General features: G+C 41.9%; 1 protein-coding gene across 3 annotated transcripts in view; it reads left to right on the plus strand.

Annotated features, from left to right (window-relative positions):
- Window positions 1–13511, plus strand: part of SLC33A1 (solute carrier family 33 member 1) — an 89083-nt gene that overhangs the window by 54251 nt on the left and 21321 nt on the right. For all 3 annotated transcript variants that reach the window (XM_069213302.1, XM_069213301.1, XM_069213303.1), the window contains exons 5-6: window positions 882–999; window positions 10391–10606. In XM_069213302.1, the coding sequence (XP_069069403.1) occupies window positions 882–999; window positions 10391–10606 (334 nt within the window). The remainder of the gene's footprint in view (window positions 1–881; window positions 1000–10390; window positions 10607–13511) is intronic.

Here is a 13511-nt window from a genome sequence, read left to right on the forward strand (position 1 = left end):
TGCCAACTCTGTGTTGTGTTCTACCCCTGCTCTGTGCAGTTTGTGGGCAGGCCTAGAAGAGACAGTGGAGAACTAGGAGACAAGGGTGCTCCCTCCACTGTCATTTACACTAGGGGTGGCAGATGAACTCCACGCAGCGGCGCAGTTTTTCTCCTCTCGCTCGCCAACTGAAGGTTGGCACACGCAAGCAAGAAAAATCAAATAGGCCGCCTCCCGGCGAGATTTCTCAACGCGAGCAGCAGCGGCAGATCACTACTGCTTGCGTTGAGAAACCTGTCGTTTACGTTGAGAAAGCAGTGCCCTCTTTCACTGTGCTTTGTGCCGCTTGTGCTGATTTCACCACGCGGTACGAACTCACGCCGTAAAAAAAATTAGCGTGAGCAGCGCAACTTACTGCACTCAACCACTTGAGTTTTTTTTCTGCACTTCACAAACTCTGCCCAGGCCTATTTTACACTGGGAGAGGCCAGGACAAGTAAAATCACAAACAGGACAGTTATCCAATTTAATGGATTTGTGAACTAAAAGAAGGCTATTTGAACTGCCAGAGGTAAAATAATTAGGTTTTATGTGTCTTCGTTTCATGTGTGTTATCCCCTATTTTTTTGTGGGGGCTGTGGTGGTGGCAGAAGAAATTCCGTTAAGGATCTAACTTTGTTTACTGCTGCCACAAATGGTAATGTTTTACCCAGCTTATTTTTCAAAATATTTACAAAGACATGCCTAACATGAATGAGGTTGCAGGGAGACAGTAAAGAAATGCTCCACATGGATCTTGTCGTTTTGAATATGCCTGTATTTGTAAATCCTATATAAATGTTAACAATGTAGCTGTTTTCTTCAAATCCAGTAAAACCATGTTGTCCCATCTTTCCTTTCAGGTTATTGATGGGTTTGGAATTTTCTCTGCTGGTTTGGTGGACTGCTAAAGTAGGACATGAAGGAGGGTTCCCTATCTATTACTATGTTGTTGTGTTCCTGAGTTATGCCCTTCATCAGGTAACACTTTTGTTTCACTCATTCAAAAACACACATTTAACTCCTTCTGTCCTTTTCAAATGTTTCTGCCCCCTTGTTTGATAGGAAGAAACACATTTTCAGGAGAACAAGTGTTAAACCAGGATTGGCAGTGCCAATCTGGTCTGGCTTATGGATGAAACTGCCCATTCTGGAATTGATGGGTTTAGGCACTCGACAGGTCAACACATATGCAATGCTCTCTGTCACTCATCCTTGCAGTCCTGCATCTATTTATCCACCCACTGACTCATTCTTGCATTCACCCAGACAAGTGCAAAGACACAAACACACACACACACACAGTCAATAACATATGCATAACATATGCACAATACAGTAAAATAATAAATGTAGGGAAAAAGAACTTGCTGCTGCATAGATAAAGAGGGCATGTGTGTGTAATAAATAAATTGAAACATAGCAGTGAATGGACGTACTTCGGTGGGGCTGTGAATAACTCATCACTTCCAGCATGGCCACCACATTTACCACTAGTGTGTTGGTCTTCTTGGAAGGGTAAAACAATGATAAACCAAATGAATCACTCACAGCCCTTGCTCCTTTTCAGACAGATGTGTGAATTTGTTCCAGCAAATACTGCCTGTTGAGAGGCAAGAGGGCCAATGGCGGAACCAATGTCTAACGCTGCAGGCTATTATGGGTGGAAGCAGAATGTCGATGACACTCTTACAGACCAGTGGAAGACAAGGGGTGACCCAAAGCTCTTCTGTGTGTATATGAATATATAGATAAATATATATTTTACACTTTTTTTTTAAGGTTTTGATGAACCGATTCAGGCAAGCTACTACTCTTGTCAGACATCCTGATCAAGAATTATTACAATGCAAATCTTAAATGGTTGGTTAAAGAAGGTAATCAACACCACAGTTCTTGTAATTTGTGTAACTTAATCTAATAAAATATGTTAACAGGCTTTACCATGGTACAGTAACTCCATCCTCTGAAACCGGTCTCAGGATGCTTGTTTCTAGTTCAGGGAGGACCCGGCCTGGCAGTTCGGGCTGGACTGTTCTCAAGGCTGATTTGCATATGACTGGGTCCAAAATGGGGTGGCATGGCAAGCAAAAAATAAAACTGATGGATTAAACTCAGATCTGTGACTGGGAGTGAATGTTTGATTTACTCTGCATTCTGTCCATTATCTGTTGTTTTTTACTATAGTAGAGTGGCATACAGTCACGTTGATTTTTCTAGAGTGGTGTGCAGTGTTGGAGAGAGAATTAGCATACAGTGTTCGAGTACAACAGCATACAAAGTTGCCTACAGTGTTGTATAGTGAGCTACATTTTTGAGAGTGTTGTGCAGTGGTATACACTATAGTACAGTGTTGTACAGTTGAGTAAAGGGATGTCGACAGGAGTCAAGTGTTGGAGAGTGGCAGAAAATGTAGTAGAGTGTTGAGTATAGTTACATAGAGTATAGTGTGTGAAACAGTGGAGCTGTATAGAGTAGATTGTTGTACAGTAGATGGTGTTAAAGTCTTGTACAGTGTTTATTGGTGTGTTGTGGAGTGTACTGGTGTAGCATAGGTAGTAAACTGTTGTAAACTGGAGTGGGGTCTTGGACAGTAGAGTGGAGTGCTGTGTTGTATAGAAAAGTGTTGCATACTGGAATAGGGTGTTGTACTTTGGAGTGTACGAGCAGAGAGTGGAGTATAGAGTTGGAAAGTGGAGTGTATGGGGATAGAATGGAGTAGTGTATCCTTAGAGTGCTGTGAAGTGTGGTGGAGTTGTATAGAGTGGAGGAAAGTGTCATACAGTGGAGCGGCGTGGAGTGGTGTTAGCAGTAGAGTGGCTTACCATAAAGTGGAGTAGCATACAGCGGAATAGAGTATAGTGGAATGTTGTACAGTGGTGTGGTGTGAGGTGAGGTAGCTTATAGTGTAGTAACATACTGTGGAGTGGTGTACAGCTAAGTGGTTTAGCCTGGAGTGGTGTATTGTGGAGTGGGGTGGGGTACATTGGAATACCATACAATAGAGGAGCAAAGGTTGAAGTTGCATACAGGACCATAGAGTAGAGTGAAGTGGCATACAGAGGAGTGGTCTAGGCTAGAGTAGTGTTCCATGGAGTAATGAAATATCAGAGTGGAGTGGCGTCCAATAGTCTAGCTTAGAATGGAATGGAGTGGAGGGGAGTACCCTTGAGTGGCATAGGCTTGAATAGCGCATAGTAGAGTAGCGTTCATTGAAGTGGTGTACACTGAAATGGGGTAGAGTGTAATAGCATACAGTGGAATGGCGTCCAATGGAATAGCGTGGATGGGCATACACTGTAGTGGGGTAGAGTAGAATAGCATGGAGTGGCATACAGTGGAATTGCATAGAGTGGAGTGGTATACAATGGAATGGCGTGGAGTGGGATATTGTATATTTGAGTGGTGTGGAGTGGCGTACACTGAAGAGACAGAGTGGCGTTGCATGCAGTGCAATAGCGCAGAGTGGCGTAGTGCGTAATGTTGTACAATGGAGTGGCGTAGAATGTAATAGTGTATAGTGGAGTAGTGTATTGTGGAGTGGCATATATTGCAGTGGTGTAGACTGCGGTGGCATACAGTTGCATGGGGTAGAGTGTAATGGCATACAGTGGAGTACCAGACATTGGAGTGGGGTCCAGTCCAATAGTGCAGAATGAAGTGGCGTGGAGTGCCATTCACTGGTGTGGAGGCGTAGCGTACAGTAGAGTAACATTATGTGGAATAGTGTACAGTGCTGTGTTATGGAGTGGCGTACAGTAGAATGACATTGAGTGGAATAGCATATAGTGGAGTGAGATACAGTGGCGTTGCATACAGTGTAATAGCATAGAATGAGGTTTTGTACAGTGGGGAGGCATAGAGTGGAATAACGTACAGTGTAGTGGCTACAGTGGCATGGCATAAAAATGTATGCGAAATTTAGCAGAGTTGTAGATTATGTTGTGCAGAGTAATGTAAAGAAGCTAATTGCACTGCCTTGTGTTTCTCCAGATTTATCAATCAACGCAGGGCCACACCTGTTGGCCTTTCTTTCCTTTGTAAATCTGACTTAAGTTTTCCATTGCCCATGCGACACCAGGAGTGACGCAAGGGTACTGCTTTCCAATAATACAGCTAGGCCTTAGCTATATTTTCGACCATGGTGTACTGTAATAACTTTGCAGTATACCGTGGTACATGGTGATCACAAGCCTGTATATATTTAGGTAATGGCTGTTTTTTGAGAAAGAAAAGGTGACCCTGAGTAGAAGCAACTGGCTTTTGGAGCTATTCAGTGTTGGGGCCTAAGATGCAGGTAAGTAGTAGATCCTACCCATTACCACTTTGTTAAAGTAGTAACAGGGAGGGACTTTTTTCATATGTTTTATATATTTTAAAATAAATTTACGTAGTAGTTTCACATAATTTAGTGAAATTCCACAAAAGTACATCAGCGATAGATAACACTAAGTTTAAATGCCTTATAACTTAAATACTCACCCTACTTAGCTGCAGTACCCATAAAGCATCACCTCTGCACCACAATGTATAATCCTGCCAATTTTCATGTAAATCCATTCAGCCGTTTTCACGCTATGTCCAATGGATAATGCATTGGTGAAATAACACGTTTTGGGACCCTTTTTAGGGGTGAGTGCAAAGCGCTCCGTCCCCTGTAGTAATCTCTTTCGGCTTCCAACCGCGTTCATGTCACGTTAGTCACTTTCATTAGTTACATTGGCTTGCCTTTTAAAATCCGCTTGCTTTTATTTGTGAAAGCCATGCATACGTCATGCCTTTTCCGGTGTTCAGCCCACCTACACAGCACCGGTAAAGTACTAAAAACATACTAGACTCTGTTTTCTGCATGGTTTCCGGACTACTTTATCTGTTTATTTTCCACGCAGCGCCATCGCACTGGGGTTTACATAGCACGATTGCGCTCGTTTTTTCTGTTTTCAATTTCAGCATGATCGCGCTGCATTTTTTATTTTTTTTCCTTCTAATTTGTGTGGCAAGAAAAGTCCAGTTAGGAGTTTACAACGCTAATAGCTCTTACTCGAGCAGATGCGAGACCTGTAGCTTTGAAAATGCTTGTTATCTATGCACCCCTTAACGACTCACCACAAAGATTTACATTTTCTCAAAATGTAGAAAACGCTATAGACCTGTAAATGTTCGTGGAGATTCGGCAAATGGGTAGAAGTTTATTAGAGAGGCAATATCCAAGGAGTTGTTGTCTTTGGGAACACTAACTGTAACTATAGAGTGGCAATCAGATCTAATGTGATTGCTTTCTTTTTATCTGTTGTATTTGTTGTATATTTGTTTATTGGTCTACATAATCTAGTGACCATAAATGTGTCTTTTTAGTTGTTCATGTAGTAATTCTGAAAATTACATACGCAGTCTACTTTATTCTTTTGGGCTTTCTTGCTACCTTTAGTTGGCTTGTGCTACACGTGAAGCCCAAAGTGAATGAAAGTCCGTTGTTATAAAAAAATTAAGAATATTTTTTTTTACTCATGGCTAGTTAACATGTCCTCCATAAAGTTGTTTTTGTAGCCCACTGCAAAGTCATTTTTCCATTTTGAGGCACAGGAGTACAAGAAAGATGTTTTTTGCATGGCTCGTTGGGCACAGTTTTATTTTGCGAACCAAAGAGCATGCAAAGAAAACTTATGTAGATTATGATTTGTTATATATTTCTTTATAGGTTTCTATTAGCATATGACCATAAATGGGTCTTTCAGTTGTTCATGTAGTAAATCTGAAACTTTACATATGCAGTCTGGTTTATTTTTTGGGCTTCCTTGCTGCGTTTAGTAGCATTGTGCTACAAGATACTACTAAGTTGAAAAACCTTATCACAGAACGTTTTACTTACTCTACTTACCTGCAGTACCCCCACAAAATCATCTGCACCAACTAATATATAATACGGCCAAATTTCATAAATAGCAAGCTGATTAAGTCTATGGAAAATGCATTGGATTGTAAGCCAGTTTTGGGCCCCAGTTTTTTCTTTGCACATCCTCGATCAAATGCCACAAACGTTTCAGTCCTCCCGAAATGAAACTTGGACTGTATTTCTGCAAACTTTCACGCTCATTCGTCAAGTGGGTGCATAGGTATAAAGGGACAAAAATCTGAAAAACCTCCATCTCTGGTCACTACTCGTAATGTAATAAGTAGGGCTGTACCCATAAAAGCCAACTAAATAACTGATCACGAGCTAATCTAGCATGTTCTTGTTATGATATTCAGACAGCAATATGATGTTGATGTTATGGGCCTGAGGAGCAGCAATTGGCCAAGTCCCCAGGGTTCTCCGCTTCCCTTTCTGTGGGGCTACCCACATACTGCAGGGTGGAGACGTCTGCAGAATGTATAACACTAGAAACTGCTGTTCAGATCTGTCATCAGCTGCCTACACAATGTGTCTAAACAGTAGATCTTCACAATCTCCAAAGATGCTGTGCTGGCCTGGCTTGTAACCTTCAACAACTCTACCAAGGCTCGACTGTGCCTGAGTTAACACATAGGGCACTCAATATGAGCAGCACTTCCAGCTGCCTCAGAGCAGAGATCTTCTATCTGTGTAGTGTGATAGTGCTGCGTCCTTCCTTCAGTGCGCTTTGTGGGCTGTGGTTTCTGAGTGGCTTGATTTGCCTACCTCTTCTTCTCAGAGACCCTGGTTGACTTTGCTGTTACCTGACAGTCTTAGACCAAGTGCAGAAATGAGAATCAGCCTCTGGACCCTTTCAATAGTGATCAAACCACTCTATTGCTCAGTGAATTATGTTGTTCTGTTATTGTCTAGCTGAATCTAGTGTGCAGTTAACACCTGCAAGATTGCTCAAGTATTAGTACACTTAATGTGCCTAACGAACATGTTTTCTCCAATTGTTTGTGGTTGAAACCTGACTGATACATCAATTTGTAGAGCTGATTGCTTCATGTGTCATGAAGTTCACATTTATACTGGCGGATCAGTGGCATATAAAATAAAATCTCCTCAGTCCAAACAGTATTTCTTAGGGCCCATAGCTTAATCCAAAAGAGTGAGCTTCAAGCTTTTTGGGTCTCTAAATCATTTACTTGCATTCCAGTAGGACAGGTTGTGTCTGTGGTCTTAGCCCAATATGTCCTAAAGAAATTGTCAGAAATCATTTTTATTTGGGTGGGTGTGCTGAGGGTGGTTTATCTTGCCAACCTCTTTCCCATATACTGCTTCACTTGAGGAGATACCACAGTGCTTGGATGTCTGGTGTACCTCACACTCTTTGGGAATGGGATGTGATTACATTGATGCTCAGTCACTTTAATCGAAAAACAAATCACAGACTGGGTGAAAATCTTTTTTTTGTTCTTTTTTTCTTCTTTACTTTTTGATCTTTCCTCGAGTGACTCCCGGAAAGGGACATTATATAGCTCCTAGGGCCTAAGAGATTTTTCTCTTAAACTACTACAATATATCGCCCATCATGTTCTTACAACCCAACCATTTTTTTCTACTAGGCGATTTTAATTACCACAGAGAAAACATCAGACCCTGAAATGATTCAGCTTACTTCAGACCTCAGCTTCCTTTGACTTGAGTTGAAATCAAAAGGCCCCGCACATGAAGCCGAGGATATGCTAGATATTATATTTACAAACTCCTCTTGTCTCCCCAACTCTTACAGTGGTCTGGGCAGACCACCATTTGATTAAGCTTGAGTCACTTTTACAATAAATTGGCATACACCCAACACTTCTACTAGAAGTAATTCTAGATTCTGGCACAAAGTTGATGCAGAGTCCTTTGCCAATATGTTTAATCCTTTGCTATTGGACTCGATTTTTTTTAAAAAAACGCAGCCCTCAAAGAACTCAATAAAGCCCTATTTTTGGCATTTGAACATTTGTCTCTGGCCCGAATCAGTCTTTCAACTAGGCAGAGGATTCCTGCATGTTGGTATTCCACAGAACTTGGGCAACAAAAATCCAATTGTAAAAAGTTAGAATTTACAGTGGCGTTCCAGCAAAAATCTCCTTGATAAAATGAGCTACAAAACAGCGCTCAGGACTTACCGCAGAAAGGCTTTATTTCTCAACAAATAAATCAACCAAACAACTCGTCTAGAGCTCTTTGGTAAATTCCTTCATGACGTTATAATCTGCACGCCTGTAATGCTGCCCCTATGGCCACACAATCATTGTGTGACTCCTCTCTAGAGGATTATTTCGAGCAGAAAATTGATCTTATCTATGAGAATTTCTCTAAGTGTACAATAACAGATCATTCTCTTCTTCTTTCTCCTTAGTCACACAACATAAACATTGCGGGATTTAACAACTTCTCACAATTTTCTCCTGAAAAAAATTAGCAAGAGCCTTAAGAAAATAAATCATGGCTCTACTTGTTGAACCATTGTCATCTCCCATATGTTGTTTATTTAATTTATCACTTACAACAGGGATTTTTCCCTTGAAGTGGAAGGAAGCACAAGTTCTACCCATACAAAAAAAAGACCATCAGTCTCTATCTGACTTATCTAGCCATAGGCCAATTTTGGTGCTTCCTTAGCTAAGCAAGGTTTTAGGAGTGCTTGTGAACAGCCATTTGACTGCCTTGTCTTGAGGAAAATAACACCTTAGATTTCTCGCAGTCAGGCTTTCGCTCAGCCATAGTACAGAAACTGTCTTTGTGGCAGTGACTGACCATATTAGATTAGCTCTTGATGTTGGTATCCCAGTTTTGCTTGCGCTTTTAGATCTCTCGTCCGCATTATACACGGTGTCCCATCCAAAGCTACTTAATAGACTTCAGGATTGTATTAATAAACGCGTACCGCAGGGCTCTTGTTTAAGCACCACACTTTTTAATATGTATGTGGCCCCCTTGCAAAGATTGTTAGGTTGTATGGACTGGAGATTTATTCTTATACCAACAACACTTAATTGTTGATTTAATTTAATAAGGACCCCACCGTCCCAAAACAGTGCTTTCCTTCCTACATGAAAGCTGTTTCAGCCTGGATGTGCATTATTTATGTATAACTGAATGCCGCTAAAAGAGTGAGAATGCTATTTGGTAAAGCACAACAGCTCTGGGCACGATTGGTGGCCAGCCAATCTAGGCCCAGCACCTATCCCTTAACAGTCAGTGAAAAATCTTGCTGTCAGACTAGACTATAATCTCACCATGAAGGAGCAGATTCTCACCACTACTGGTACTTGTTTCACCATCTTTTGTATGTTAAGGAAATCCCCTCCATTTTTTCCTACTTCTTCAAGAAAAACCTTAGTACAAGTAGTTGATTGGACTACTATAATGCACCTCAGCGAATGACAACTTATCAACAAAATCTCAAGTAGTTCAAAACACCATCGCCAGGCTTATCTGTAATTAACCATTGGGATCGGCCTCTGACCCTCTCCTCAGGTCATTACACTGGATACCGATTTCAGAAACTGACTTTGAGATTCAGCGATAAGGCATTTCTTACAGTACTCTAGATAAAGAAAGTGAAGGCAGGTGGAAGATTGTTCTCTTATCTAGCCCCTGTCTATTGGAATAAACTACTATATGCAATTCGTAATTGTTCGAACCATTTTCATTTTAGAAAAATGCTTAAAAACACACTGTTCTAAACGGATTTGCTTCCTACTGCCTTCCTATCAGCGCCCAGATACACCTGCTGGGGTGATTTATGCGCTATAAACAAGGTAATCTTCACATAAAATGAATGCAATCTATGGGGGAGCTGTGGAACTACACGTCGTAACAGATTTGTAACTTTAGCATTTTCATTGTTCAAAAAGGAAAGTTATTTACCTATAATAGTTGTTCTTCATCAAAAATATATTCTAAAGTTAAAAAGGCCCCTTTCAAAAGGATTTTCTTCTGCATCTAAAAAGGAAATTGAAATGGCTTCTAATGAGTAGGCAGTCACAATGGTATCATTGCATGCATGCTTGTTTCTGGATTTGTTCTATATAGTGCAAAACAAGCCATAAGACAATATTAAGCTGTATAATGAAGGATAGCAATTAGAGGTTATTCAAACAAATAGAAATGCAAGATAAAAGACATTTAAGAAGATACCAGAGAAGAATTGTTGGATGAGGAACATTATGGAAGGACAGGACAAAATGGAGAAAACCTAAGAGTAGATCGTCTTAGTCACTGGTAAGTAGCTTTTTTAAGATAGTGTCATTGTTGCTTAATATTTCTTCTTCAGTGTTTGAAAAAATAAGTGTACAATGTTTTTAATGAACTCCTTTGATTGAAATAGATCTTATCTGCCACTTCCTTTTTGTACTGTGGAAATACATCAAATGCATTAAGTTAAGAATTCTAAAAGAGAAATTTTTTCATTATTATAAATATTTTTATCCACAGATTACTGTGTACAGTATGTATGTTGCTATTATGGCTTTCAACGCAAAAGTTAGTGATCCACTTATTGGAGGAACATACATGACACTTTTAAATACAGTCTCAAATCTAGGTGGCAATTGGCCTGCCACAGTAGCATTGTGGCTTGTGGACCCACTGACTGTGAAAGAATGCATAGGTGCTGAAAATCAGGCCTGTGGTACACCAGACGCTGTAGAGGTAAGACTTGATTTTTAATTGGTTGTTGATTCTGTACTTATGACTGCTCCCATGGAAAATACTTAACATATTTCTTTATTACTGTTTTGGGTTTTGGGGAAACTTCTAAGTTAATGGATCCTAACTTAACGTACATGAATGTCTGAATTGTTCAAACTTTACAGAGTGCATTATTTAGTTTCAAATGTATTTCTCTGATTATCAAGGAGTAAATTCATTCAGCCCCAAGCCCTGTTGATTGTGTTGCTTCTTGTATTTAAATTCTTCGAAATACTGAAATTCTAGAAAAGTCCTTTACGATACTCATGGCTACAAGTAGAGCTTTTAATAAAGGCAAGGGCAAGTGTTTTATTCTTAAGCCTAGCCTTCTACAATATAGTGGTGTCAAGTCTAATGTTTTAATCTTTCTTGAAGACCTTAAGACTGTCATGTAGTCATGTTGGTGGCTGAAGGAATCTAAAACTGAACTCCACAATTCTCTGCAACAAGATGTCCCTAAGAAAAACCTGCTAGACAAGTAAGCATGGGTGAACTTGTCAAGATAGATACTTACGAACCTTGAGTGCTAGTACAGAAAGACCCAGTGGAAGAATTGGATATTTGGCAATGTGGCAGGACGGTAGCCCTTAAAGAGTCTAGGAAGGAACTGGAAAAAATGTCAGACAGAAAAGCAGTTGCTTTGGTGAAATAAATATATGTATATGTGTGTGTGTGTGTTCGATGGCATGTGTAGCTGCAGATACACATGCCGTGCACTGTTCCTGCCATCTAGTGTTGGGCTCGGAGTGTTACAAGTTGTTTTTCTTCGAAGAAGTCTTTTCAAGTCACTGGACCGAGTGACTCCTCCCTTTCGACTCCATTGCGCATTGGGCTTCGACTCCATCTTAGATTGTTTTCTTTCCGCCATCGGGTTCGGACGTGTTCCTCTTCGCTCCTTTATCCGAATCGGAAAAAGACAAAAATTCACCAAAAAGCGTTGGTATTGTTTTCGATCGGGAAACATCTTGCCTCGACACCGCAACACCGACGAAACACAGCTTCGGTGGCCCTTTTGGGCTTCCGCGCCCAGCCGGGGCCTGGTCAACCCGACCACAGAAAATGTGAAGCCTAATGGACTGGACCCCTTTCTGTTTCTGCCCACAGTGCCACGCCAAGTATCCCTACACAGACCAACATCGGGTCTGTAATCTGTGTTTGTCACCGGAGCACAGAGAAGATGCTTGCGAGGCCTGCAAGTCCTTTCGATCGAAGAAGACCTTGAGGGATCGGAGGGCGAGGCGGATGCAGATGGCGTCAAAGTTCCGAGCACCTCGACGTCAAAGAACAGGAGATGGCTATCTCCATTCAAGGTTCGGACTCGGACGACTCCGACGCAGACCGACCACCTACAGCAGGCCAACACGTGAGTACGCCTGCCCCGACCCAAGCCCAAAGACAGTTTAAGAAACATATGGCCTCGGGATGCCACTGCCGGAAGGCCATGGCTCGACCCATAAAAAAATCAGTGGTGACCAAGCAACACCTTCGGCACCGAAAAAGGCCAACATCGTGCCGAAGTCTTCGGACTCAATCCGAGATCCTGCCACTGAGAACTCGACATCGACTCGTCGAGTCGACGAAGCCTCGAAAGAGTCTTTCGGAGCCAAGGCCTACCATCAGCATGGGCATTTCAGTGCCGAAAAAAACAGCTTCGGAGCCGAAAAAAGCCTCATACACTGAAGAACATGGACTCTCAAAGCAACTAAAAGAGAGGCACAGATTTGAGGAGGTACTTCAAATGGAGGAGTTTGATGGATACAGATCCATAAGGATCCAAACTGCACCTCCTCTAAAATTTAAAAGGAAACTAGCTTTCCAAGGGTGGACAGACACTGAACAGCCAAGGGCTAAAGTACCCAGAGAAAGATCTCCGTCACACCATTTTTCACCAGAACATTCTCTGCTACATTCTCCGCAAAGAACTGTGTCACCTATTGCAATGCCCACTGCACAGTCACCCACACACACTGTGCAGTCACAAGAGGATACAGACCCCCTGGGACCTCTACGATCCCCCTGTGTAGGACAATAGCCCAGAGTGCTATACTTTGAAACCCTCTCCACCTGATGATAGCACCTCATATACTCAAGTCTTAGCTAGGGCAGCCGCATTCCACAATGTGAGCATGCATACAGAGCCATTGGAGGCCGATTTTCTATTTAATAATTTGTCCCCAACGCATGCTTCCTATCAGTCTCTTCCTATGCTCCCTGGCATGCTTAAACAAGCCCAACAGGTTTTTCTGGACCCCGTGAAAGGGAGAGCCATTACACCGCGTGTGGAAAAGAAATACAAGCCACCACCGTTGGAGCCAGTGTTCATCACACAACAGTTGCCCCCGGACTCTGTAGTGGTGGGAGCTGCGAGAAAGAGAGCCAACTCGCAGTCATCTGGAAATGCACCACCTCCAGATAAGGAGAGTAGGAAGTTAGACGCAGCAGTAAACAGAGTAGCGTCACAAGCTGCCAAATCAGTGGCGCATTGCAAACTCTCAGGCCCTTCTTGCACATTATGACCGAGCTCATTGGGACGAGATGAGTGATATCATCCAACATCTCCCCAAGGAATATCAGAAAAGCGCTCCGCAAGTGGTAGAGGGAGGGACAAGCAGTATCTAATAATCAGATACGTCTGTATTAGATACTGCCGCAAGAACAGTGAACACTGCTGTGACAATTAGACGCTATGCTTGGTTGAGATCCTCAGGCTTCAAACCAGAGATTCAACAGGCGGTCCTAAACATGCTATTTAATCAATAATTGTTTGGACCACAAGTGGACACTGCCATCGAAAAAATGAAGAAGGACACTGATACGGCCAAAGCCATGGGAGCGCTCTACTCGGCCCAATATAGAGGGACATTCA

The sequence above is a fragment of the Pleurodeles waltl genome, chromosome 11, assembly GCF_031143425.1.
Source record: "Pleurodeles waltl isolate 20211129_DDA chromosome 11, aPleWal1.hap1.20221129, whole genome shotgun sequence".
Lineage (NCBI taxonomy): Eukaryota > Metazoa > Chordata > Amphibia > Caudata > Salamandridae > Pleurodeles > Pleurodeles waltl.